At 53.1% G+C, this 27,492-nt stretch overlaps 1 protein-coding gene across 2 annotated transcripts; it reads right to left on the minus strand.

Annotated features, from left to right (window-relative positions):
* Positions 1 to 24: 24 nt before the first annotated feature.
* Grap (GRB2 related adaptor protein) lies at positions 25 to 25,637 on the minus strand. 2 transcript variants are annotated; one of them, XM_076869872.1, is made up of 5 exons: positions 25,472 to 25,637; positions 17,503 to 17,600; positions 12,840 to 12,962; positions 3,701 to 3,869; positions 1,112 to 1,399 (listed from the first exon to the last, which is right to left on the minus strand). In XM_076869872.1, exons 1-5 carry the CDS (start codon positions 25,547 to 25,549, stop codon positions 1,214 to 1,216), a joined length of 654 nt encoding a protein of 217 aa, XP_076725987.1. In that variant the 5' UTR covers positions 25,550 to 25,637; the 3' UTR covers positions 1,112 to 1,213. The 2 variants fall into 2 exon arrangements, with proteins under 2 accessions (XP_076725988.1, XP_076725987.1); XM_076869873.1 differs by lacking the exon at positions 3,701 to 3,869 and having other exon boundaries at positions 25 to 1,399.
* Positions 25,638 to 27,492: the final 1,855 nt, after the last annotated feature.

The raw sequence follows: 27,492 nt of genomic DNA on the forward strand, positions 1-27,492 counted from the left end.
TCTTATATTGGTTTCATGGTTTTTATGTTGAATACACAGGTCCAGGTCAGGAGCAGTGGGGTTTGCCAGGGTCTTGGGCTTGAAGGGTCTTGGACCAGCCCTGGAGGGAGGGAGAACCCCACCTGCCTACAACACGGGGCGGGGGGGGGGGCACCCCTCCCTCAGGGCTCCTCCCTCCGCTTGCTTCCAGGGAATGGAAGGAACCTCCTCTCTTCCTCCCCTGCTCATGGTGCCTCCATCAGCCTGGGATTCAGGGCCTTCCTAAGTCCCACTTCAATTTTCCTGCTCCCAAAGGTGCCCAGGCTCTGTGCAGGCTCTACTTGGGACGCCTTGCTGGCTGCCCATTCCATCTTCACTCAGGCTGGCCCCTACCTAGGCTGCCTGCCAACTCTGGTCCTGTAGGGCATCAAAAAAAAAAAAAAAAAAAATCCCAACACCCCATCTGGCCTGCAGGTTGCCCTGCCTTCCCAGGGTTCCAGGGGCCCTGGTCCAGGCAGAACCTGTGCAAACATAATCCTGTGCAGTCCAGGTGTCCCATGTGGCTGGGCCCAGGGCCTGGCTCTTCAGAGCTTGTCTGTGTGCACAAGGCCAACTGAAGAGGACCTACTTCTTTTCTTTTACCTCCTCCAGCTGCTTCCCGTGTCCTCAGGTCCTCTCGTACCACCCCCAAGCATCTTTGGGGGCTGGATGCCCCAGGTGGAGCCCAAAGTCATGGGGCTGCAGAGAAGCTCTTGTTTACCTAGTAACTCCAGGTGCTCTGGGCTGAGCCACCTGTACAAATCCAAGTGCCTTTTGAGGGAGGGGTAGACAGGCCCAGCAGTGGTCTGCCCGAGGTGAACCCATGCACCAAGCCTAGGGTTCTCTGGGTTGAGCCCCCAGTCTGTGCAACCTAGGAATTGAGCCATTGACAGTAGCATGTGGGTGGGGCCTCCAGAGACCCCCACCCCCTGATGCCACACAACTGGCAGCCAATAGGAAGTCCTCAAGAACAACCTGGTCTCTAAGCACAGTCGTTAGTTCTGGGGTGCTGGGAGCCTGCCCCAATCTGTATGAAGAGGCACAAGGCAGTTAGGAGGCCAAGTTCAATGCAAGGCTTCCCGCTGAGCCCAGTGTGACCTGGAGTGGGGTTGTCCACGTCCTCTCTCTGGACCCCAGTTCCTGCAAAAAGACCTCTTGGCCGAGGGGGCTGCCGGCTCTGCCGCCGCCCATGAGGTCACAGATGCACCGGCTGGACGTAGCTCCGTGGGAAGAAGCCAACACGCCCACAGGACTGGCCCCTCCACCAGTGCGGGTCTGGGCGCTCCAGGATCTCGATGATGTCACCCCGGCGGAAGCTGAGCTGTGAAGGGTCCTGGGCTGAGAAGTCGAACTGGGCCTGGGCAAAGCAGGCCCGGGGCGACTGTGAGGGGAAGAAGAGGTTAGTGGGGTGTTTTCTGAAGCTCTGAGACCCAGCTGTCCTGATGGAGACTCTCCCCAGGAGGGTCCCCATAAGTGAGTGGGCTCTGCAGGCTGGGGCAGCATCCCAGTCGACTACGTCCAGATCTTGACTGAAGCCAGATGGGTGACCAGCCCACCCAATGGGTGTTCCACTTGGGTCAGACCCCTGATGGCCTGCCTGCTTCACAGACCCTTCTTCAACAAAGACTGACCCAACTTTTCTGTGACCACAGGGCTGGTGGGGGAGGGCAGCTAAGTCCTAGGGTGGAGAGGGTCCCTACCTGCCTTACTCTGGCCTCATTTCCCCGTCTCTACAACAGACATGAAATTTTGATTCTAGCCAGGGGAGGTGTCACAACCTGTAATCCCAGAGGCTTGGAGAGGCTGAGGCAGGAGGATCATGAGTTCAAAGTCAGCCTCAGCAATTTAGCAAGGCCCTAAGCAACTCAGCGAAACCATGTCTCTAATAAAATACAAAAAAAAAGGCACTGGGGTTGTGACTCAGTGATTAAGTGCTGGTTCAATTCCCAATACCAAAAAAAAAAAAAAAGAAAAGAAAAATAAAAAAGAAAAGAAAAAAATTTTTTGATTCCAGGCAGGAAACCACAGGTGGGGCCTTATAAACTGCAAAATGATGTCCAGCTAAGAGTGGTCTTTACTACTATTGCCCTTGGTCAGACTCTGAGGAATATGATTGCCCCTTTACGCTGTTCCCAGCTCTCAGGTCTGGTTCAGTCCTGCCCCAAATATGACCTTGGGCACATCCCTGTCCTCTGTGGGCCTCATTTCTGGAAGAGCAGCAGACAGGAGCTCTCTACAATACATCTTTTTGGTGCCATGATTATGGCATCCAGCACCCTGGCCCTGCCTGTCCCACCAGGATCTCATCTCAGCCTACAGAATCTCATCCAGGATGGGTGATAGGATCAGCAGAGACTCTAATTAGCGGTTCTCTGCCCAGGGAGGAGGAGGTGTCCTGGGTACCAGGGAACTAAGCCAGCTCTGCACTCACCCCCAGATGGGGTCCAAGCCAGAGCAAGGTTGTGGGTGCTCCGGAGCCTCAGCAGGCCCCTCACCTCCATCCTGCTCCCAAGATAGAGCTGATCCAAGCAGTGAGCAGGAGGGATAGCTGGGAGCAAGAGCCCCAGCTAGAGAGGAATCCCCGGGCTGGGAGCTCACTGTTGGGCATTCTTCAGGGTCAGGCAGAGAAGCCCTTCAGTTCATCCTATTGGGCAGAGGGGAAACTGAGGGCTGAGTTGGCCCTCAGGTCACACGGCAAGGCCTTTGAGGGGGCTGGGAACTGCAGGACTGGAACTTCTCTGCAGGGCTGGCTCGGTCCCCTCCCCAGGCCCTGCCTATGCTCTCCATATATACTCTGCAGAGCCCAAGTTCAAATGTCCTCATGTCTTGACCTCCTGCCCCAGGCTTTGCCAACACCCCTATTTCCAAGAAAAACAGCATGTCAGGGCTAATAACCCCGTTGGCTGGTGTTGTCATCCTAATGAGAGTGACAGCTAGTCCTTGGGGCCCCTTGATGAAAGGGCTGGCTGGCAAATTGCTGTTATTGTGAGGACAAGGTGTGATGGGCCCCCCCCCCCCCACACACACACACTCTGTGCCCAGCCAGGTCCTCGCCCACAAGTGCTCATACTGCCCGACACCCTGTCCAAGGCCACCTCCTCCTTGGGGAGCAGAAACCAGGACTGAGCCTTCTGGGTATGTGGCCTCAGTTTCCTCATGTGCATAATGGGATTGACGGGGTGTGTGGCACTCAGTAGGCTCACCTCATTCACTCGACAAACATTTATTGAGCACCAGCTGTAAGCAGCAGACCATTCTAGGAGCTGACAACAAGCCAGACTGCCGTTTGTCCCATGGGCTTTACCTGGCGTCCCTCGTCTTTCCCCTTTTCCCTATTTGCTTGTTTCAGCTGCCACCAGAAGGTCCCTTTGGAACCTGGGTTGCCCCCTCCTCAGGCTGGAGTGGGAAGGGAGGCCAGGCCTGTGTGCTGCACATGGTGGGCATCTTCTCTGACACAGAGGGCAGGAAGAACACCCCGACCCGCACCGCCTCAACCCCATCCTGCCCCCCCCACCCCGACCCTGGCACCGCCCTTGACCCGCCCCGGCCCCGCCCTAACCTCCCACCCCAACCTCGCCCCCAACCCCAACCCCTACCCCAATCTCTCCCCTACTCAAACCCCGCCCCCTACCCCCTGCCCCCTGCTCCCTGCCCCCACCCCACCCTGCCTCCTGACCCCTACCTTGAGAAGTGGCTCCTCATCTCGCAGGAAGATCTGCCGCCTCTTGGCAATAGTGGTGGTGCGGTAGAAGTCAACCAGCTCGTTTAGGGAGTTGAACTTCTCTTCCCACAAGAAGTACTTCCCGGAGGCCTCCCGCAGCACCTTGAAGTGCTGCACCTGGTCCCCGTAGCTAGCAAAGAGGGCCACAGCGGTTTCAATCCTGACGCCCTCCACCCTCCACTCAGCCCCACCCAGAACCTGGCCTTTCTCAGGGAGAGACCTGGAGCCAGGGAAATACAGATGGGGAAGAGCTCACTGACCTGGCTCCGTGGGAGAGCCCAGGAGTGTGTCTCCCACCCCCTCAGCAGCGGACTCTGGGGTGAAGGGGGTGGGCTCTGGACCAAGCCGCTTTCTTGCTGAGTCTTTAGGCTAGTCCTGAACTTCTCTGAACCTCAGTTTCCTCTTAGTGACAGCACTTCACTTAGGGTAAGTGAGCAGAAAATGGCTGTGGTTGATTGGCAACATTAAATGGCCACCTCTGAGAGCATTCGGAACAGATACTCTCTCTCTCACAGCTCTTCACTATCCCCCACAGATGTGACATTCTTCTCCCTCCCTTGCCCATTCCAAGTCCCTGCAGTCCCTTGAGGAGTGAATCCTAAGATCATCCCGACTCATCTACTACTCATCATCTACTACTAGGAGAGGATCTCAGGTATACTGGATATTTTTTGTCCCTCTCCCTCTCCCAAGAACCTTCTGTGGCTCCTCATTTCCCTCAGGATTAAGTCTTAGCACCTTCAGACTCAAGATCTGGCTCTGGTTACATATCCAGCCTCTTTTCCTTCATGTCTTCTATGATGCAGCCAATAGGCTCCTTTCTCATCTCCAAGTTTCCCAGCCCACTACTGAGTCCCTTCCAGCCCAGCTGGGCAGATACCCTGTCCTCCAAACTGTCAGAAGGACACAGCCCATCTGGCAGTGACAGGGCAGAGGGACCTGCCCCAAGCCTCCTACACTTGGCACATCTGTACTCCAGGATGGGCCGCGCAGGGCCGGGACTGAGGATGGTGCTGACGTGGGTTGTGATTTCCTTCCGTAACGCAGGGTCAGAGCAGGGCCTGCCTCGCTACCCAGGAGGTGGGGGGTCAGGCCCTTTGCACAATGGGGAAACGAAGGCCCCCAAGTTCAGTCACAAGTCACAACCTGCCTAGAGCTACAGAGCGAGGAAGGCCAGGGCTGGGGCCATGTCGGAACTCACACTGGCTCCAACGTGCTTCCTGATTGATTAGCATCACAGAACAATAGCGATCATTATTCCAATTATGATATTAATAATGTCCTAGATAGAAGAATTCCCAGTCCAATTCTGCTGTGCCATGTTGCTCCCTGGGCTGTGCCCCCCAGAGGCAGGCCCGCCCTCCCTCGTTCTCTCTGCCAGGCCAAACCTGAACTGTCCCTCCCTGGCCTCCACAGCTGCCTCTATGGACCGTGATGTCCTCCCCTAACAAACCTAGATCCTAGCCACACACCTCACAGGGGAGGGGAGGGTAGCCTGGGACCAGGGCCAGGCAAGGCCACTGCCATGGCTGTCCTGGGCCCCAGCTGGGGGCTGGAGAGAAAACCCAGAACAGCTTTGTCCAGGGGAAGGCCGGAGGGCAGGTGTACTGTGCAGGTGGCTGGTGTGGTTGAGAGTTGTGGGTGCTGGGACAAGGCCACTTGGGAATGCGCAGTACGGCCACTATGAGGGAGTTGACCCCCTCTGCCTCCTGAGCCATGGGCTGCGTGCGCCTTGTTTTGTTCTCATTTGGGGCTAAAATGAGTGAGATCCAACTCTCTGTACAGAGACTTGATGGGTTACAACAAAATGCCTCCCGGGTTCTGAATCACAATTCTGCTAAACAATCCAGATGCACTGCGTTTACAAGATGGGGTTCTCTCCTTCAGGTCTACAGTCTTCCTGGGCCTGAGTGCGGAGTCCCTCAGCTACCTGGACCCGTGCTCGCTCAGTCCTGCCTTTGCCTTCTGTTCAGTATCTACACCTCTCAGCCCTGGGGCCCGTGTGCTGCCTTGTTACAGGTTTAAGAGGAAAGATCTGAGATAAAAATGGAGGCCTGTGGGGATAGCTTGGTGGTAGGGCACTTGCCTCTCATGTATGAGGCCCTGGGTTCAATCCCAGCACCACGGGGAGAAGGAGAAGACAGAGATGCTTCTAAGGTACCCTCGGGTTCCCGCCACCTGGCCAGAGTCAAGGGGAGGACCTCTCAGCACCTCCAGACGGGAGGTTCCTCAGGTTCCTAAGCACCTCCTGCAGCCTTTTTGTGACACACTGTTCCCGATGGCTTGCAGACTGGGCTCTGAAAGGACAGGGAGGCAGAGTAGGCCCTGGGGTCCCTTCTAGGTGGAACTCTGGGAATGGAGCATCCCTACCTAAGCTTCATTCCCCAAGAGTGCTAAGACAGGATCTTAGAGAGAGAGAGAGAGAGAGAAAGGCCATTTTCCACCCCCCAAAATGAGCCACATCAGGTGTTTGACCAATGGATACTGCTGCTGAATAGAGAAGAGGAAAAACAAAACAAAACAAGATAAGGTCTCACTAAATTGCACAGGCTGGCCTCAAAGCTCTGGATCCTCCAGCCTCAGCCTCCCAAGTTGCTGGGATCACAGGCATGGACCACCGTGCCCAGCAGAAGACATTTTTCTTCAAACCTGCTTCTGGAGGTTCTGAACTGGGGTTCCAGATGCCAGGCACCGTGACCCAGAAGCAGGTGCCCTGAAGCAGGCCCAACCCCCCTCTGATGTACCCAACATTTAGGGCAGCTCCCCTCAAAAGGAGCCAGTTCTCCCTGTGGGAGCAGAGGCTCTGGAGCAGGTGGAGCAATGGTCCCCAAACCGGAGGCAAAGTCTCTTCGGTGGCATCACTGAGCATTGTTCCTGGTGACTAAGCTGGTGGTGCTGTCCCGGGCGTGGGACGTGTATCCATGTGCCCGGGATGCTGAGGAAGGCAGACGGGGACGGGGGCCCCACCCTGTCTGGCCTGCTGTAGCCTCCCAGAGGCCGTGTGCTGCCCGAAGGCAGCCTGTGAGCCCAACGGCTCCTCAACATGGTGCTCGGGAAGAGCTGGGGGTTTTCCTGGACTTTGGCTAGGGTACACGGGGAGGGCTGTCCCTCTAAGGCTGGTCAGGAAATAGGGAACTAATGACTCTGTCTGGGGCGCCCAGTTCAGAGGCAGAAGGCCTGACTCTGTGCAGGCCTTAAGGAGGAGGCTGAGGTAGAGGAGGCCCCCCACGGAGTAAGGAAACAAAAGGGGTAAGCAGGTTTGAATGAGATCTCGACCCAAATATAACCACGACTGGGAGCATTTTGGAGTTTGAAAGTCATCCTCAGTGGCCTGGAGAATTAGCCAGAACTAAGCATATTCTGATCACATAGGAAGGTCAGGGAGTAGAGAACAGGAAATGAGATAAGGCGGAGAGCCAAGAAACCTGGGAATTCTAGAACTTTCCAACCTGAGAATTCAGAACTTCTCAAATCTGGGGAACACGCCAGCCCCTGGCCTGTGCACAGCACACAGTAGGTTGTCAACAACTGGCAGATCCTGTCCTCTCCCCCCACCTTGTTCACACTTCCTAAATACAGCTGAGCAGAGGGAGGCCCAGAGGGCGGAGCAGCTGGCCCACAGCCACATGGGCAGCCACATGGGCAGCCATGTTGGCAGTAGAGGAGGCCAGGCAGGGCTGCCTCCATCCCACTCCCCCACGCTCAGCAACTGAGAGTTCTCTCTCCCAGCCTGACCTGACTCTTCATACCTTCACCAGACATAATGCCTCATCCCTTTCCTCTGCCTGGTCTCGGCCTTCGTCATACATACTTCCAGGCCAGGATCGAGGCATCTAAGGACCTCTTGGACCACAGCTGCTCTCTGGAGAACCCCGCCCCAGGACCCAGGGGTACTTCAGAGCCTACAGGAGTTAGGGGATCTGAGTGCAGGTGACCGTGGCCCTGTTGGTCTGTCTGGGGTGCAGATGGCTCTGGGCAGTGAGCCCTGGGCAGCTGGAATAGGAAGGGAGGCCACAGGAGCCTGAGCAGGGCCTGGGGTGAGTGTGAACCCCTGCAGTGGGCCGTGCTGGGCTTCCTGAGTCTCCACGGAGCACCTTCAGGGTGTGTGCTTCAGGCCTGTGTCTCTGCCTGTCTCCTGCCCCGGGGGAGTGACTGCATGCGTGGGTCCCTTAAGGAGCAGTCATGGGTACGTTTGTCTCTGCCTGTGACCCTGACACCCACTTACCCAAAGGGACAAGGGTCTGGGCTGAAGCCCTGACCGTCAGGAAAACCCCAGGGACCAAGTCAGGTCTAATGCTGGGGCAGCCGGTCCTGCCCAGCGGGTTTTTCTGGCCTAGTGGCAGCAGCAGAAGCAAAAAAAATGACTGTGGCAGCCTAGATTGGGAAAACCAGACTGAGTGGGTGGGGGTAGGAGTCCAGGACGCCCCCCGCCCTTGCCAACCAGGGCTGTGGGTCCAACGGGGCAGAGTTCTGGGTGCTAACTGCCCAGTGGAGGATTTCCATGGGACGTGGTCTCTCTGGCCTCAGTTTGCCCATCTGTGAAAAAGGACTGCAGCAGACAGGAAATGGAATCCAGCTGACCTTGAGAGGGAGTGGAGGCACAGCTAGCTAACAGAGATAGACCCCGGCCGGGTGTTTAGGTTTCAGGGAAAGCGTCTGTCAGGGCACAGAAAGTCAGTAGGCACCAGTTCTGCCATTCTTTGCTGTGTGACCCTGGGCAAATTACTGCATCCTTCTGAGCTTCATTTCCTTCCCTACAAACTAAGCTCCCAGGAATCAAATACATTCCCTCCCTTCTTCCCTATCTGTGCATGCAGCCAGTCCCTCCATGTCTAAAAGGGCACCCCCGACTTCCCTGCTTCCTTTCCTCTGGAGCCTCTATCATCATCCAAGATCACCCCAGCAGAACACAAGTGCCTCGATCGAGGTCATGAAGCTTTAGCCTGTTTTCTAGGGGGCTGAGTTGCTAGCAGCTACGACCTAGGACAGGGCCTGGCACGCAGCTGGTGCTCAGTGGCTGGACGTGCAGGGCAAACACACATCCGTTGACTCCAGGGCACTGCTGACCGAAAAAAGGAAGCAAAACACTCACTTGCAGACAATCTGTCATTGAACACCGGAGATTCCCTGGGACCTGGATAGGAGCTCAGACATTACATGGCAGCCTCGGCCCCCACTAGCTGCCAGCTCACATGTGCTCCTTGAAGGTGGCGGGGGGACCAATCCTTTGAAAACTCATAAAGGGCAGCTAGCTATGGTCCCTTTTGCTCTGCGAGGCAGCGTGAGGCTCATAAACCTCGTCTCTTACAGTTTTATAGGGCTTGTCATGAGTGTGCGGGAGATGCCACACGTAGCAGGGTCAGAGTTCCCGAGTACCAAGCCAGCGAGGGCAGAGGACTCCTCACAACCCAATCTGCCGGGCAATCTGCCAGACTTTCCTGGATGGCCACTGAGTTACCAGACTTCACAGCATCGGGGATCATGGTCTTCTCCATGTCATAGGTGAGGCTGTTAGAGACAAGAGAGGGCCAGAGCCTGCCTGAGGTCACACAACAGGTCCAGGGAAAAGTCAGCAGGGGACCTGGGCTCCCTGGCTCCCCAGGTCACTGTCTCTCCTCCGATAGCCCTGGATTCGTGGGCAGAGAGAGGAGGGGGAGCCGCCTTCCAGGTCAGAAGGGACTCCCAACTCCCCGCTGCCAGCACATGGTACGGCCCTTGAGGGTTTTGAATGGTGTTTAATTGAACACTTACTATATACTTCTCATCATACTAATCTCTTCCTATAGATGTCCATTTTGTAGACGAGGAAACAGGCCCAGAGGATAACTTGCCCAGCATTAAAAGTAGGTATTGGAAATCTCACATTCCTAACTACAAGTCCCCTTGAAATCTCAGGTGCCTTCACTGACCCCCTTGCCTGTGGCCCTCCAAAGAACACAAAAAGCTCCAAGACAGAGGAGGTACTGAGGAGGAGCGGGACCCAAGAAACCTGAGCCCAGCCTGCGAGGAACTGAGGGTCGGGATCGTCACCTGGTGGTGCTGTGCACAAACCTCCGCCATCCAGCCTGGGAAGCTCCTGCTGGTTCTGATCTTGGGGCACCTAGTCAGGGTGCCCTGAGAGAGAAGCCGGGGCCATGTGCCAAGATTTCTCTGAGTTATGCTCTCAGCGGTCTTCCCAGGACACACTGGTCTGGTTCCCCTACTCAAGAATCGCTCCCTACCACTGCCCGTCTCCCCTCCTGGTGGGACCTGCTGTCCAAACACACCCTTCACGGCTTCATCTCTGGGTCTTTGCACATGCTGTTTCCTGTGCCTGAAATATCCTCCCCTCTCCTTGGGCACCAAACTCCTACTAATGCTTCAGAGCCCCACTCAGACATCACCTCCCCGGGCCTTCTTGCAGAGCATGTCTACTGACATTGCATTTCCTGTATTCATCTGTTTGTCACAGAAACCCTCTGGGCAAGGGTGTCTATTTCCCATCCCATCGGACTCCTCTCCCGCACACGCAGCCAATGCTAAAATAAAAGAGGGTGGACTGTAATCCCTGCGGCTGGGAAGGCTGAGTCAGGAAGATCGCCAGTTCAAAGCCAGCCTCAGCAATTTTGCAAGGCCCTAGGCAAACTCAGGGAGACCCTGTCTCTAAATAAAATATAAATACTGGCTCTGATAGTAGCAAGGGATGTGGCTCAGTGGTTAAGCACCCCTGGGTCCAATCCCCGGTACCAAGAAAAAAATAAAAAAATAAAAGGGGGGGGTGTGGTGAGGAAGAATTCCCAGGCTGAGATGTTCTGGTCCCACCCCCGACCCCGGCTGGGGCTGCAGTTACAGAGCACCGCCAGAAGAGGGCAGCACGAGCCAATGGCCAATGCCTCCCGCTTGGCTCAGGCGCCAGGAGCAGTTTGAGTCCCCTGAGCCCCTGTTTTGCTGGGTGACCTTGGGCTTGGGTGTGTGTGTGTGGGGGGGGGGTTCCAGCAGTCACTCGAATCCAGACTAGCCCGCCTGGCGGGCGCCATACCCTGGAGATGACCAGGCCCCCGGACAGCCACCACTTGGGAAATTGCCATTTCCTGCCTTTGAGGAAGCAGCGACTCCCCGGGGTCTGCAGGGAGCCTGGCGGGGGCGTGGGGACTGGGAACCTGCGAGGCCTCCAGACGCCCACAGCCATCCCGGCTGGCCCCGAGGACCTACTCGCAGGACTCCCCCTTCCGTTCCCCACCGCACAGACGTGCTGACAGCGCCCTGCTTTTCAGATGGGGAAACAGGCTCAGAGAGGGCCACCCAGTCAGTCCCTGGGGATCACCAGCCCTCTGCCATCTGGCCTGCTTGTCTCTTTGACGAACCCCTAGGTTCCTAGCCCTTGCTCACTCTGGCTCCAAACACACCCTTCACTGCCCCATCTCTGGGTCTTTGCACATGCTGTTTCCTGTGCCTGAAATATCCTCCCCTCTCCTTGGGCACCAAACTCCTACTAATGCTTCAGAGCCTCACTCAGACATCACCTCCCCGGGCCTTCTTGCCTGCTCACCTCAGGGCCTTTGCATTGCTTGTTCCTCCATCTGGAAGCCTCTCCTCCCAGGTCCACCTTCGAAGGCACCTGAGCAGCCTCCACCTCCTCTTTCAGCTCTTGGCTCAAATGCTGCTGCCACCTCTTCAGAGTCCTCCCCTGACCACCCTCGGTTCATTCTGCATTTATTTGTTTTCTTTTCTCTGTCTCCCTTGCCAAGACTTAGATCCTTAAGGACAACAGCTGTGTCTTCTTTAATGCTGTCTCCCCGGCTCCCGAGTAGCCTGGCACACCAGGGCTCTGGGCTCAGTAACTAGTCCTTGGATTTGTGCATCTAGACCATGCTCTTCCGGGCCCTGGGAGTAGGAAGGACAGAGACCGGCCAGGAGCCTGACCCCATCACCTCCACCTCTATTCCCACCACACCATGCCAGGACAGAGAAGCCACCCTGCCACTATTCCAAATAATCCCTATCACGCCCACCTGCCGCAATGCCACTATTCTAAATAGGGTAAAATATTTTCTCCCCTGCTTGAGCCTGTGGAAGCCCTCACCTCTAACCACTTTGATTCATTTAGTCATTCTTTTTCTTTTGGGGAGGGTTGTTTTGTTTTTAATGCTGGGGATTGAAGCAAGGAATACTCTACTGCTGAACCACATCCCTGGATCTTTTTTGGGAGGTGGGTAATGGGGATTGAACTCAGGGTCACTCAACCACTGAGCCACATCCCCAGCCCTATTTTGTATTTTATTTAGAGACAGGGTCTCCCTGAGTTGCTTAGCTGATGTTTCTGTCTCAGCCTCCCAAGCCGCTGGGATTACAGGCGTGCGCCACTGTGCCAGGCTCTCTGGATCTTTTTTTTTTTTCAATATTTAGTTTTAGATGGACACAATATCTTTATTTTTATTTTTATATGGTACTGAGGATCAAACCCAGTGCCCCATGCATGCCAGGCGAGCGCGCTACCACTTGAGCCACATCCCCAGCCCCTCTCTGGATCTTTTTTAAAAAAATTATTATTTTATTTTGAGACAGGGTCTCCTAAACTGCCCGGGTTAACCTTGAACTTGCCATCCTCCTGCCTCCGCCTCCCAGCCTCATTCATTCTCAAAATAACCGATTTTACATGTGAGGAAACAGGCACAGAGAGATTAAGCGACTGGCGCAAAGTCACAGAGCCAGCAAGTTGTCACCGCCAGAATGAGAACCCAGGCCGCCAGCCTGGCCTCAGGGTTCATCCATTCAACATCACCGTATGGGTGGGATCCTGTCCAGAGCACCCTCGAGACACCCGCCCTGGGCACCTCAGTGCTCTCTGCCGTGCGCCATCTCTCACCACCCTGCCCAATGACATCCTCCTTTCTCCTCCCAAAGAAGCTTTGAGGGCTCCTTACTGCTCGGGGGGTAACATCTGGAACTCTCCACCTTCAAGGTTTTGCACAGCTGGCCTGAATCTGCTCTGGGCTGCACCCGGGGGTGCTCCACTGGGGTCACCCCTACAGAGATGCCCTCCCCACCCTTCTCACTCTGCAGCCCGTCCCAGGCTCGGAGGCTCAACCTCCGGGGCACGCCCCCAAAGGTGCAAGCTCACTTCACAGAGATGGAGAACTCCCCAGGGGAGCTCTCACTCTCCCGGATCAGGAAGGCTCCCAGATGGTTCCGCTTCCTCAGAATCTCCTCCGCCAGCTGCCGGGAAATCCTGCCCGAGTACCACCTGTGGAGAAAGGGGCCTGGTGAAGGCAGTGTGGCAGGCCAGGCGTCCCCATACACTGCACGATGGTGAGGTGCTCAATGTCGCTGATCCTCAAGACGGTCCCAAGATGTGGGAGACGGGGTTGTTCCCATTTCACAGATAGGGAAACCGAGGCCCAGAGCAGCAAAGCCAGCTGAAGCAGGCAGGAGCTGGGATACAGCCCCGGTACTTTGGCACCCGAATCTCACCAACCTTTCCTACAGGTATATATGCACCCAGATGAGCAAAAAAAAAATTAAATTCCCATGAACCACAAGCACCATGCCGGTGATGATGGATTCAAGAGTATAGAGAAGGTGTCTCATAAATGCCTAGTCTCTTGAAGATCCCCAGGGAAACCGGAATCTAACTTCTCTTTCAGTTCCCCCTAAGACGGTTCCAGGCAGCCCTGCCCCCCCCCACTTTATTATGATTATTATTAATACTGGGGATTGAACCCAGAGGTGCTTTACTACTGAGCCACATCCCCAGCCCATTTTATTTTTTATTTTGAGACAGGGTCTCGCCAAGTTGCTTAGGGGCCTCACTAAATTGCTGAGGCTGGCCTCAAACCTACAATCCTCCTGCCTCGGCCTCCCAGATTACTGGGAAAGCAGGCGTGCCCTACTCACCCAGCCTCCCCTGCCCTCTTTGAGTCTCACCCGCGGGTATAGACTGACAACTTGCATTCCCCACCTTTCATATACTAAAATCCATTCCTCAATGAGATGGCATTTAAAAGTAGAGCCATTGGGAGGTGAAGAGGAGCCCACAGGAGTAGGATTAGTGCCTGCCTGATTTGAATATGTCCCCACAAAGCTCAAGTGTTAGAAACAGCCTCCAACATAGCACTGCTGAGACTTGGGACAACCGGGAGGTGACTGGGTCATGAAGGCTCTGCCCTCATTAATAGATTAATCCACTCATGGATCAGTGGATTATTGAGGAAGTGGCTTGGTTATAAAAGTGAATGTTTTCAAGCTCACTTGCTCTGTGATGCCCTCTGCCTTGTTAAGAAGCCCCTCACCAAATGCCAAGTGGATACTAGCACCATGCACTTGAACTTCACAGCTTCCATGAGCTAAATAAACCCCTATGCTTTATAAATTACCCAGAGTCAGGTATTTTGTTATAGCCACAAAAAAAAAATGGATGAAGGGGGAAAAATAAAGACCCCAGAGAGCTCATTTGTCCCTTCACAACATAACGACATGGCTACCAGATGGCCATCTATGAACCAGGAAATGGCCCTCCCCGGACACTGAACCTGCCAGCCCTGATCTTAGACTTCCTGGTCCCCAGAACAGTGAGAAATAAACAGCTGTTGTTTACCAGCCGCCCAGTCTGGTCTTCCCATACAGCAGCCCAATCAAAGACACCCAGCACAGGGAGGCTAGAGGGTCCCCACCGGCTTCCTGACTCCTGGACCTTAGCCCAGCCTTAGTTCCGACCCCTTTGTTGTTCACATGGGGAAACTGGGGGTCCAGATCAGCTGGAGGTCTCATGGTGGGACCACGGTAGGCCAGGGCAGGGTCCAGAGCCTCTGTCCCCTCGTGTTGAGCCTCTTGCCTCCTTCCATGAGGATCTCCTGAGCCAGGGCACGTTTGGCATGGGTGGAGATGCAAGGTGCGACCTTTCCTGCCGTCTCCAGATGTTGAGGCCTCAAAGATGAGAGCCGAGGGCGGGAGGGCTGCCAGGGTACTACTCTGGGTCCTGCCCGTGTCCCTGCTCTTGCCTCCACTCAGTGAAGGCTGCCGGGCACGTGCCGGGGCTTCTGTCTGTCAGGAGCAAAGTTGGCCTGCCATGTGCAGGGCAGGCTGAGGCCCTGGAACATTCTCAAGTGATGACGGTCTGGAGCAGCGGGGTGGACACCCAGCTCCCTGCCCCTGGGTGTGTGTGTGTGGGGGGGGTGACTCCTAGGAGCACGTTCTACACATCTCCCTGACGTCCACAAGGGGATGGGATTCCAGCTGCCCAGCAGCAAGGGGCTCCTTCCCGTCCCTGTCTGCATCCCTGCTCCCCACGTGGCCTCTCAGGGGCTACTTGTAGGGGAGCCCACACCTCCAGATACGAGCTTCTAGGTCACGGTTGTCCCCCTACTGGCGGGGAAACCCGGAGGCTGGAGTCTGCCAGCCATCTCCTGCCTGGGCAAGTCTTAGAGGATGGGGAAGGGGCGGGCCCAAGGTCAGGGTGACCAGGGAGGGGAGGTGCCACAGCCCCTCCTCCAACGGTGGCTGGATGGGAGTTTCCCATGGGGGCCAGATGTCTCTGAAGAACCCTCAAAACCCCCACAGGAGACGTCAGGGCGTAGGCGGCCATCGCCCTCAGAGGGTGTCACACCCCAGGGAGGCCCCACACCCCCCGCCAGCCCTGCCCCCCCCCCCCCCCCCCGTGGCAGCTTAAAGGAAGGAGTTCAAGGGCCCCAGAGCTCAGCTCCTCTCTCCACGCCAACACCACTCCCTTTCAATAATTTTTTTTAGTTGTAGGTGGACACCTTTATTTATTTCTATGTGGTGCCGGGGATGGAACCCAGTGCCTCACACGTGCTAGGCCAGCGCTCTCTGCCACCGAGCCACCACCCCAGCCCTTGTCCCCCTTTCATTGATGTGGAAACCAACTCAGAGGCTCAGAGAGATGCCCCTCCCAGAGGCTGCCCCACAGGTTCACGTCGGGCACTTTCCCCAGCCCTGCAGCTGCTCTGACAAGCTTTCCCAGCCCGCCTCCTGGCCGGCCCCACCCTGGTCCCATACTTACCCCATCTGCAATTCCATCTACTGTGTGACCTTACACAAGTCACTCAACTTTTCTGCGCCCCTGTCTCCCGGCCTGTGAGACCATTTTGATAGTACGCACCTCCTAGAGGCCTGGGAGGATAAATGGCGGCTGCCCGCAGGTGCTCGCTGCCACTACTTGGTGACCAAGTAGTTCAGGCCCCTCCTCCCCCATGCCCTTCAGCTGGCCCAGTGGACCATGGTCTTCCTCAGGAAAGCCCTCCCTGCCCCCACTGGCCACTCAGCCAGGTCAGGGGCCTCCCTGACCTACGTGGCCGGCTCTGGGAGCATTTGGGTCTGCATCATGGTCTCCTGGGGGGGGGAGGTGGGGGTGACGCTGGGTGCTCAAGGAAAGAGAGGACTTGTCACAGGCACAAGGCCTTGCAGGTCCCCATCTTCCCCACTAAGGCCATCATGGCTGACTCAGGGACAGAGCTAGAGCGTTTCCAGAGCTATCTGGGGACCAAGCAGGTGCTCAGGTTAGCCAGGCTGAGACCAGCCCTGGGCCTCCGGAGCCTGACCCCAGCCCGGCTCTGTCCCAGGCACAAGTAGCCTGAGCTGACCCCAGGGGAGGCTGGATCCCTCCGTGGTGCCTCAGCAGCATGGCCTCCTCTCATCCTTTGTCCCTCACCTGAGCAAGTGGAACCCTCTGCTCAGGGCTTCTCAGCAGCGTGAGGCCTTCCGCCTCCCAACTCGGCCAGGCCTTAGCCTCCACCTGAAGCCTGACACTTGGCCCAGGGCAATCACCGGGCCCCTGTCCTTGTTTTGGGGGCTCCTCTGGCCCGGACTCGGGCCCTGGTGGAGTCCTCACCCCCTCTCCCTCCTCGCGCACCACCTGTCCCCTCCCTTGACTGGAGGCTGCAGCTCTGCCGGGGAGGGAGGCCGGGAATGCCTATAGCTGGGGGCGGGGTGCCTGGGGACCTGGGCGGGTTGGGGCTGTGCCCAGCACAGGAAGCGCGGAGGTGGTGGCAGCTTTGGAAAAATAACTCAAAAGAAGATAAAGAGGAAATACCCCTGGGGCTCCACCCTGGCCCTGCACCTCCTTTATCCTCCACCCCCAGCTACACACCAGAGCTCCCCAACTGTCCCACCAGCCTCGTCACCGCAGTCACTTCTGACTGCATTCTTCCTTCCTTGAGTACCTCTGTGACTCTCTGCTACCTGGCCTGGCGTTTGAGGGCCTCCTGCCCGACCCACACACCATGGATTCTCCCTCTGACCTTTACCCAAGGGTGGGTGCTTCTTCTACGTAACCAACTCCTACCCATCCTTCAACATCCCACTCACTGCCACCTCTCCTGAGAAGCGTTGCCTGTTTAGTCACCCTCCCATGTGCTGTGTCCTTCGTGTCCTGTGTCTCCCATGGAGCAGGGCTCTTCTGACCTCTATGTCTCCAGGAGCTAGGGCCATGTCTGCTGAATGACTGTTTCTTAAAGCATTTCCACTTGTTTTTTTTTTGTTGTTTGTTTGTTTGTTTGTTTTCCCAGAGATTTCTCAACTCCCTGGGCTGTTCTGGGCTGGACTCTGCCCCGAGTATTCTAAGGGCAGCGATGTTGGGTGCTACCTGCCGGGAACCTGACCTAGGACTTCCCAGGGGCCAGTAGGTGCCAGGCACCGGGGTACCTAGGGCCCAGACACAACTCCCACTCTGCCCCAGGCCCCAGATTCTGCTCAGCCAGTGTCCACATCCCCTCAGGATGTCCAAGGCCTTTCCTGGCAGAGGCTCAGGGTCAGGGGTGGAGGCTACTCACGGGTGGGGCTTGACCCGGATGTAGTTCTTGGGGATGAAACCCTCAGCACCCCGGAGCTCAGCCTTGTACCAGTTCTGGTCGTCTTCCATGTTCAGGATCTGCAAGGGGAACAGACACAGCCCCTCAGTCACTGAGAAGAAATGGCTGTCACCCTCGACTTGCAAGGTTCCAGGTGGGGCTTCATCTGGACCAGCCTGTGAGCCCATTCACAGAGGAGGGCAGGGGGTTGAGTGGCTACCCAGGGGGACTGACATGTCAAACGCTCTACGGTTCAAGCTCAGGGGCAAGGACGGGGAGGGACAGGCACTGCGACACAAATGAACAAGGTTTGTGTGCTGCACAAGCTGGTTGCTGGGTCCCACGGGCTCCTCTTCAGGCCCCAGAAGCCTCCTTTGCCTCACAGGTGGCCAGAGAGGAACTGAAACCACCAGAGTGGGGGTGGCGAGTCGCTGGGGGTGAACAACCAAGGGGCAGAGGGGAGGAGCAGGCCTGGGCCTGGGAGGGTGACCACATGAAATTGGGGTTCCTGCCTACATTTCCTAGGCACAATTTCCATGGGTCACTCCAATTCCCAAGCAACCTTTACCTAAAATGCTATTTTATGGATGAGCCCAGAAAGGGAAGTAACTCAGCCAAGGCCACACAGCAGGGGATAGGCAGAACCTCTATGGTCAGCCTGTGGCTTTGGGTTCTGTTGGTCTAGGGGGACCCTGGCCTACAGTTTTTTTTGCTTTGTTTTGTTTTTGTTCCTTTAATAGTTTTTAGTTGTCAATGGACCTTTATTTTATTTATTTATATGCGGTGCTGAGAATCGAACCCAGTGCCTCACACATGCTAGGCAAGCACTCTACCACTGAGCCACCACCACAGCCCCTGGCCTACCAGTTTTTATCCCCACTCTACCTCCCACTTTGTCTCTGGACAAAGGGTACAACTTTCCTGCTCCTGTTTGGAGCAGGCTTCAAACACTGGGTACATATTCTCCTCTTTTATTTTAGTATCATTCCTTATTCATACATTCCCATTATCATAACTTTTACTAATTTACATGAAAATCATTTGCACTCACACTACGTAGACATTTTTTATCTTTTCTGCTTTCACAGTTAGCCTTATTCCTTCACTGGATACAAATTATCATCTCCAATTGACACTGAATAACTATTCAAACCTTTAATCTTGTTCTTAGGTGTTTGTTTGAGAAACAGAAACTGTACCAGGGAGCCCTACCACTGAGCTACATCCCCAGCGTTTTTTTGTTTTTTTTTTTGGCTGGGGGGGGGGCGGGGGGGTTTACCAGGGATTGAACTCAGGGGCACTGAACCATGAGGCACATCCCCAGCCCTATTTTGTATTTTATTTAGAGATAAGGTCTTGCTGAGTTGCTTAGCGCCTTGCTGTGGGGGAGTCAGGCTTTGAATTCACGATCCTCCTGCCTCAGCCTCCTGAGCTGCTGGGATTATAGGTGCATGCCACCGGGCCCGGCATCCCCAGCCTTTTTATTTTTTATTTTGAGACAGGGTCTCCTGAGTTGCTGAGGTTGACTTTGAACCTGTGCTCCTCCTGCTTCAGTCTCCTGAATACCTGGGATTACAGACATGCCTCCACACCTGACTTACTCTTTGGTTTAAATTTCAAACTAAATTACTTCTCAATAATATTGATACCAGTGTCACTCTTTTAAAAAAAATATTTATTTTTTGGTTGTAGTTGGACACAATACCTTTATTTTATTTATTTATTTTTATGTGGTGCTGAGGATGGAACCCAGGGCCTCGCACGTGCTAGGTGAGCGCTCTACCGCTGAGCCACAACCCCAGCACCCCCAGTATCACTTTTTATCACATGATCTATTAGAGAATTTTCTCTAGGATGTATGCACTCAGATCCCAATATAAGTCAACTTATATTCCTTATCACTATGCAAATTCTGGTCACAGCCAACGATTTATTTCAACTCCTTGTTAGCCGGGAAGAAGTAGGTATGACATCATTCTTATTAATTGTATGATGATTGGGTCAATCAGATGCAAAACAAAGGTTCTTCGAGTATCTTATATAATTGAATTGGGGGTATGGGATTTGTTCTACTAGTAATATACATTTAACACATGAGAGTTTCAACAAATACTGATTTTTCCATTTCTTTCCTGTGGTCCTGGGAATTGAACCCAGGGTCTGGGCATGCTGAGCAAGGGCTCTACCACGGAGCCACCCCAGCTCTCCACAAATATCAGAACTAATTTTAGACCTGATCTCTTTCTCTTTGTTAGACTGGAAAAAATCAGCTCAGTTTGGTCTCCACCCATGACTACCATCAGCCATGGAAGGACCTACACCAGTCTCAGCTCTTCTACATTCAAATACAATAGCAGGGACTTTTCCACGAACCCACTTCTAATCATACACCCAAGGGCAGCCAGGCCAATGCAAGGGTCCTAACTTAGTGAAATTCTGCCAGGAGGAGCCGGGATTCACTCCCTCAGCTCAGGCCTGAGGCCTGTCGGGCCACCAAGCCAGGGTGAGCCCTTCCTTCCTGCCCTGGGGTTGAACAAGGTGGCAGCCCCAGAGACAGACGGAAGCAGGTGGCTGGCTCAGGAAAACTTTCCCTCAAAGCAAAACAAAATGATTTTCCCCGACCATACGAGAAAATCAGGGCCTGTGCACCACTTGCCCCGACCATGGCTTCTAAGAAAGATGGAGTGGAGCCAGGAATCAGGGACCTATCTGCATCTCTATCTGCTTCTGACGCCCTCTGTAGCCATGGCCTGCGTTTCTTCTTCTGTTAAATGGCCACATCCATGGCCTACAGTGGACATGGCAATCTCTCAGGGGCTACAACACCCTGTGTGGACACAGGAATGTCATAGGTCTAGGTCTTATATGTATCCCTGTCTTATGTTGTCTTGTTTTCCTGTCACCTCAGAGGACCCAGGAATGTTCTTATGGTGATGGGAGCTCAGTTCTTTCTGCCAACATGGCTCCAAAGTTGGAGACGCGGGAATTCCCACAAGAGAGGGACTGGCTCCATGCTAATGAAATATCACTACCCATGATGATTCAGGTTTTGACCTGCCCCGGCAGGGGCCTCCCGCCCAGGTGACCTTCCTTCCTCACTGTTCCCTGACTCGTGGAGTTGACTCAACAGCTCTTTACTGAGCACCTATTGTGAACCTGGCGCTGTGCCGAGCCCTGGCGATGCAACAGGAACCGGGAGCTTGCGCTGTAGAGGGCAGAGGCAGACATCAATAAGGAAAGGAACGAGTAAACAGGTGGTTTAGTGTAGGGGTAAGTGCTCGGGAACATTGTACACCGGGATGACACGTGTGGAAAACGTCGGGTGGAGGCAGGGAGAGTGTCAACAGCTATAGTGGTCAAGAAAGGCCTCTCTGGGGAAGTGACATGTGGACTGAGCCCTGAATTATAAGAAGGAAGCAGCAGTGAGAAGATGTGGGGAGCAGAGTACAAGGCGGAGGGAAATAGCCAGTGCAAAGGCCCTGAGGTGGAACCAGGTCTGGGCCTGAATTGAAAAGAGACCAGTAGGTCTAGAGTTGGGAGGGGCGGGCTCTGAGTGCACTTCCCAGTTAAGTGAAAAGCAGTGGGGTCCTGTCCCCCTAAAAATGCCTCACCTTTCAAAGAGGGAGGCCTTGTCCCAGGAAGTGACGTTCATGTGTCCAGAGGGAGTCCATCTGCCACCAAGGTTCCAATGGGAACAACCCCACTTCCTTGCAGGGCGCTGGAGTGGGACTTGACTTGCATGGCTGATGCTGCAGGAGCAGGGCCTGGCCCATGGGGGGCACTCAGGAGGCATTGGTTGGATCAGAGACCAGGACCCTTGCAGGAATTCGCAACCTCCCCCAGACCCCAGTGGGGGAAGGGCTGGCCACCAGCCACTCACTGTGACCCTAGGCTTTGTTGTGCCGCGAACAAAGCAGGAACATTAATAGGGCAAAATGGTTCTAGAAAAGTGGGCGGTAGTGTTGGACCCGGGGGCACACGGGTTATCCCAGTGGCTAGGGAGGCTGAGGCAGGAGGGTCACGAGTTCAAAGTTAGCCTCAGCAACATAGAGACCTGAAACCAATCAGAGAGACCCTGTCTTTAAATAAAATACTAAAAAAGGGGGCTGGGGATGTGGCTGAGTGGTTAAGTACCTCTGAGTTCCATCCCTGGTACCAAAAAAAAAAAAAAAGTGGGTGATTTACAAGAGGCAGGTGAGTTCTCTAGCATAATTTAAAAGGATGCCGAAAAAAACCCCAGGAATCAAGATAAATAATGTTTTAAGGCAGTATGTTAAAAAATAAAAATGAACACAAAACTATGTGTGGGCGTTAGTTAATAATAGTGTATCCGTATTAGTTCACTCCTGGTGAGAAACGTACCACGATGCTCATGTAAGATGTTAATAAAGGGGAAAGCTAGATATTGGAACATGCACGTGGGAATCCCACTAGGCTGTTGTCTCCATTTTTCTGTAAATCTAATAAAAAAATTTAATACAAAAATTCCATCAAAATCTTAAATAAAGGGCTGAGGATGTAGCTTAGTTGAAGAGCCACTTGCCTCCCATGTGCAAGGCCCTGGGTTTCAACCCTAGCAAGGGGAGGGGAATGGGGGGGGGGAATGGGAGGGGGGATGGGGGGGAGGAACTACACTTAAAAAAAAAAAAAGATTTAAATAATGACGAAATTTGACCTTGTACTTGCACAGACCTGAGAGAATGAGATCCTCTGCCTCACCAAGATCCTGGCTCCCTGGAGGGAATTCAATTGCCCCTTGGTGTCAGGGAGATCTGATTCTAGGACCCCACCTCCACCCCACAGACAGCCAACCATAGATGCCCAAGTGTCTTTGTAATAAAATGTGTAGAATTTGCATATAACCTACACATATCCTCACGAATACTTTAAATTGTTTCTAGATTGCTTACAATACCTAATAAAATGTAAGTAGTTACTATAATGTACTGTTTAGAGAATGAGGAGGAAAAAGAGTTCTGCACATGTTTGGTATGGAAGCAAATTTTTTTTCCCCAAATATTTTCCATTTGAGGTTGGTTGGATCCCCAGATACAGAACCTGTGGCTATGGAGGACCAACTGTACTTGATTATTGCAGAACATCTGGGGAATAAAGAAAGAATAAAGAAGAAAATACAAAAGTCTCGGAAGCCACCTCTACAGACGCATATCACTATGCCTGGATAATGTTTTTAAGGTTCTTTATATATTTCCCAGATGCCCTTCAAAATGATTGCACGACTCTACCTGTTCACCATCCACATGTGAAAGTACACATTTCCCCACAATCTCAACAACCTTAGAGACTCTTTTTAAAATTACATGTTGCTGAGGCTAAGTGGTAGAGCACTGGTCTTGCACCTGTGAGGCACTGGGTTCCATCCTCAGCACCACACAACAATAAATAAATAAAATAAAGGTATTGTGTCCACCTACAACTCAAAAAAAAATTTTTTAATTAAATTAAATTTAAAATTTAAATTTAAATTATATTAAAATTTAATTAAATTTTGCTAATTGGACAAATGGAAAAGAGTTACTTGTCTTAAGATAGTCATTTCTGTGGATAAAATTGCTCACATTGCTCATGCAATTTTCCTGTTCCTATCCTTTGTCCGCTTTTCCATTATGCTATTTGCGATTTTCGTTTGATTTATACCATCTATTTACATATCAAAGACATTAATATTTATTATAAGTTTGTTGCTGTTGGTGGTGGTGGTGGTGGTGGTAGTGATGTTGGTGTGGTACCAGGGACTGAACTCAGGTACACTTAACCACTGAGCCACATCCACAGCCCCTTTTTATATTTTATTTAAAGACAGGTTCTCGTTAAAATTACATTTTGCTGGGGCTGGGGTTGTAGCTCAGTGATAGAACACTTGCTTAGGGCCTTACCAAGTTGCTGAGGCTGTCCTTGAGTTTGCAATCCTCCTGCCTCAGCCTCCTGAGTTGCTGGGATTACATGCTGGGCTGATGTAAGTTTTTAAATTCTTCGGAGCTACTTTCATTTCTCACCTGTCGTTGCAACAGGCCCTGACTCCTGCCCACCTCCGTGCCTCCCCACCTCAGCCTTATGCCCTCCTTCTCAGACACAGTCTTTTTTTTTTTTTTTTTTCCCCAAATCTTCAAACATATTAGTACAGCCCCTCCTCAGAGCCTCTGACCACTCTCTCCCCAGTCTGCCGTTCTCTTCCCCCCGGCTCTTTGCGTGGTCAGTTCTTGCTCATCCTTTGGGATTCAACCGAGGTAGCACCTCTTTTAAGAAACTGCTCTGACCAGCCCACCTAAAGCGGCCTCTGTCCCTTCTCCTACCCACTGTTACTCTACAGCCATCTCCCTGTGTATACTCTCAGCACTTAGCTTGAAGCCTTGTGGGTGCTCAGTAGCTCAGGGTTTGTGAAATGCATGAAGGAAAAGACGGCTCCTCCCACTGCCTGTCACTCCGCCATCCCCCCTTGAGCCTGCAGTTACCCCAGTTACCACCTCTCTCTAAGGATACAAGTGCCCTGGTAGGGTTAATACCCAATGTCAGCTAATGTCTTCCTCCTGCCTCTTCTTTCCCATCCACATTTCCCATATCTTATTGGAAGCTTTCTGTGTGCCGGGTCCTGCTGCTCCAGCATGGCCCCTGCCCTCCTGGGGCTTACAGTCAGAGAAGGGAGCCCAGGACCTCACTCCTTCCTTAGCAGAAACCCACCAGGATCCGGTAACACTTAGCGAAGGTGAGTGGGAAACCTGACTAATCTAGGGCTGGAGGTGGAGGGCGCAGGAATCTGGGAGAGAAGGAAAGATGCCCCAGTCTTTTCAGCAATTGCCTGGGGGGACCCCACAGATCTGCTCACATCCACCTCCAGCTAGTCCTTCCTGGACCTCTTAGACCCCAACGCTAACCTCCCCAGCTCCCAGCCCAGCCTGTGCCGTGTCTCAGGGGACTGGATGTGGGTCGCAGAGTCAAAGGGATTTATAGGTTCGAATCTGACCCCACACCGAGCACTTCCCGTGGCCTCAGTTTCACAAAATGAGGGTGCAAGTCCTCTACACCCCAATGACTTAAAGGGGCTATTGGTTACACTGCAGAGTGTATGGGCCCAGGAGCAAAAAGAGATTTCCTGCCCCTTCTCATGCTTGGAGCTTGCAGCCAAGAACATGGCCAACGGCCCAGAATGGAGGGGCATCCAATCTAATATCCACTGCTCCAGGCCCAGGAAAGGGCTCTAACTTCTTAGGATGAGTACGGACCCTGGCAGCTCCAGTGTCCAAATCTTGGCATGAAACCTGGCTTCTGGGTTCTTGTTGTCAGATTCAAACAGATAAGCAAGAACATCCCCAGAGAGACAGAGAGTCCACAGACCCATCTGTCACGACATCTTGAAGCCTACCATCTCCTTCAAAAGGAGCCCAAACAAAGAGAAATGGATTGAGGATGAGTCCGTTTTCCCTTTTCTCCACACTGCCGGGAAGCTCATCCTTGACAGTGAAGTCAGCTATGTTAGCCCCACTAGGTGATCTTTCTTTCCTAACACCTCCTCTGGTGTGTGCACGGCGCCTGCGCCCCCTCGCTCTCTCACCCCCATTTTGTCTCTTCGTTTCTCTAGCTGAATCTCTTGTTCTCTCCACAATTCTTTCAAATTTCTTTTCCCTGGAGAGCGAGGGGTTGAACCAACAACCCCTGGCAGCCACTCTAATAACACCTCCTTGGAGACTCACAACAGTCCCCCCCACCAAAGGGGGACTCACTAACGATCTCCCCATTTCCTAGATGGGGAAATTGAGGCTCCAAGGGAGGCGGGTAGCTTATCCCGAATCACCTGGTCTGTAACTAGAGAAGCCAAACCCGTCCTCCAGAGACCTGCCGGCGGGGGGGCTGTCCTGGGGACCCAGTGCCCCAGCCCACCCCCCCACCCCATGCAGGGCCACCTCAGCCTGGCTCCAGCCCCCCACCACCGTACCTTGAGTGTGTCCCCCTTGTTGAAGGCCAGCTCGTCGCTCTCCGTGGCCTGGAAACTGTACAGGGCCACGGACTCCATCCCGCTGTCCCCGGGCTCCAGCAGCTGGGCTCCCTCCGAGCCGGGCCGGCAGCTTCCTGCTTCCTCTGCAGTCAAGGACTGTCTTCCTTTGTTTTGAGTGTGTGTTTGTTCTTTGAAGCTGAGACCGAAACTGCCCTTGATGGGGGAGAAACAGGAAGCAGAGACATGTCACCGAGCAGGGAGGATGTGTGAGCCACCCAGTCGCTGCCTCTAACCCCCGTGGCCAGGTGCAGCCCCGGAGGAACATCCCCCTGCAGCCTGGAAATGGGGTACCTTTGTACCCACGTCACACACATGATCAAACAGGATAAATCCCACAGATCCGTCTTGCACTGTGTCTTGTCACCTCCTGTTTTCTAAAACCTTGGGCCCCCATAGTTCTTTGGCACCTGCCCCATTAAGGCCAATCTCCTTATCTGACAGGCAAGCCACCTGTGAATCACAACCACCTGTAGCTTTCACACTCATCCTTCGGCCCGGGGCTCCTCCGGCCACAGTAGGTGACGCACCACACTTTCATTCCATTCTCCAGGCTTCTGCACACCACCCCCCTGCCTGCTGTTCCTCTCCTCGGTTCCCAGAGGACTCCTCTTATTCATCCATGAAAACCCAACTCAGGAGCTGGGGTGGTGGCTCAGGGGTAGAGCGCTTGCCTAGCCTGTGTGAGGCCCTGGGTTCGATTCTCAGCACCGCATAAACGAGCAAAATAAAGGCCCATCAACATCCAAAAAAAATTTAAAAAACAACAACAACAACAACTCAAAAGGAACGTCTTCTGCTTTAAACACTGGGCACTATCTGTGCTGTGTATCTGTGCTTTGTAAGGTCAAAAAGAAGTGCAAATAAACTGAGTTCAGTGGCACATGCCTGTAATTCCAGCAGCTCAGGAGTCTGAGGCAGGAAGATTGTAAATTTGAGGCAAGCCTAGGCAATTTAGTGATGCCCTGTTTTTTGTTTTTTTTTTTTTTAAAAAAAGGTCTGGGAATGTCGATCAGTGGTGGTTCAATCCCCAGCGCTGCAGAAAGACTGTTCCTTAGGTGGGCATGATGGTGCCAGCCTGTAACCCCAGCAACTCCGGAGGCTGAGACGGGAGGATCACAAGTTCAAAGCCAAACTCAGTAACTTAGTGAGATCTTGTCTCAAAATAAAAAATAAAAAGGGCAGAGGTTGTGGCTCAGTGGTAAAGCACCCCTGAATTAAATCCCCAGTACAAAAAAAAAAAAAAAAAAAAAAAAGAAGAAGTTTCTTTCTTCCTTCACAAATATTGACATGGATTTAGGGTTTCATATTTTCATGAACTGATTATATTTTTATTATTATTATTAATTATTATTATTTTGTGAACCCAGGGCCTGTGCATGCAAGGCAAGCACTCTACCAGCTGAGCTATATCCCCAGCCCTATTATTTATTTTAATGGTCAAATTGTTCCTAATTTGGTCAATAGGATCCCTTCAAACTGACATGAACACATCCTGACTTTCTAACTATATTCCTTTTTTTTTTTTTTTTTTTTTTTTTTTTTAGTGCTGGGGATTGAAACCAGGGCTTCATGCATATTAGGCAAGCAATTACCACAAAGCTACACCCCCAGGCCCTGAAATGAGTCAGTCCTTCTTTTAAATATTTATTCTTTTTAGTTGTAGTTGAACATAATACCCTTATTTATTTATTATTATGTGGTGCTGAGGATCGAACCCAGGGCCCCGCACGTGCTAGGCGAGTGCTCTACCGCTGAGCTACAACCCCAGCCCTGAAATGAGTTTTTCAATACATATTTTCTAGTAGACAGAGCATTTCCACATATCTATATTTACTTGTCAATGTAGATGTGGATGGAAAATAAACTAAAAAACATGAATTCAATCAAATATGAATCAGTGACTGTCGTTGAAGGGTGGATGGGTGGTTTTGTGTCATTTCATCGCTTTTTCTGAAGTTTTG

This window comes from Callospermophilus lateralis, chromosome 11 (assembly GCF_048772815.1).
Source record: "Callospermophilus lateralis isolate mCalLat2 chromosome 11, mCalLat2.hap1, whole genome shotgun sequence".
Classification (NCBI taxonomy): domain Eukaryota; kingdom Metazoa; phylum Chordata; class Mammalia; order Rodentia; family Sciuridae; genus Callospermophilus; species Callospermophilus lateralis.

Bases quoted from the DNA above. Each gene is read 5' to 3' on its own strand.
- Grap (XM_076869872.1), bottom strand. From the start codon at position 25,549: ATGGAGTCCGTGGCCCTGTACAGTTTCCAGGCCACGGAGAGCGACGAG. The intron at 12,963-17,502 runs GTGAGTAGCCTC...CTTTCTCCACAG, and splicing joins ATCCGGGTCAAGCCCCACCC to GTGGTACTCGGGCAGGATTT. The intron at 1,400-3,700 runs GTAGGGGTCAGG...TTCCCCTCACAG, and splicing joins ATGAGGAGCCACTTCTCAAG to TCGCCCCGGGCCTGCTTTGC.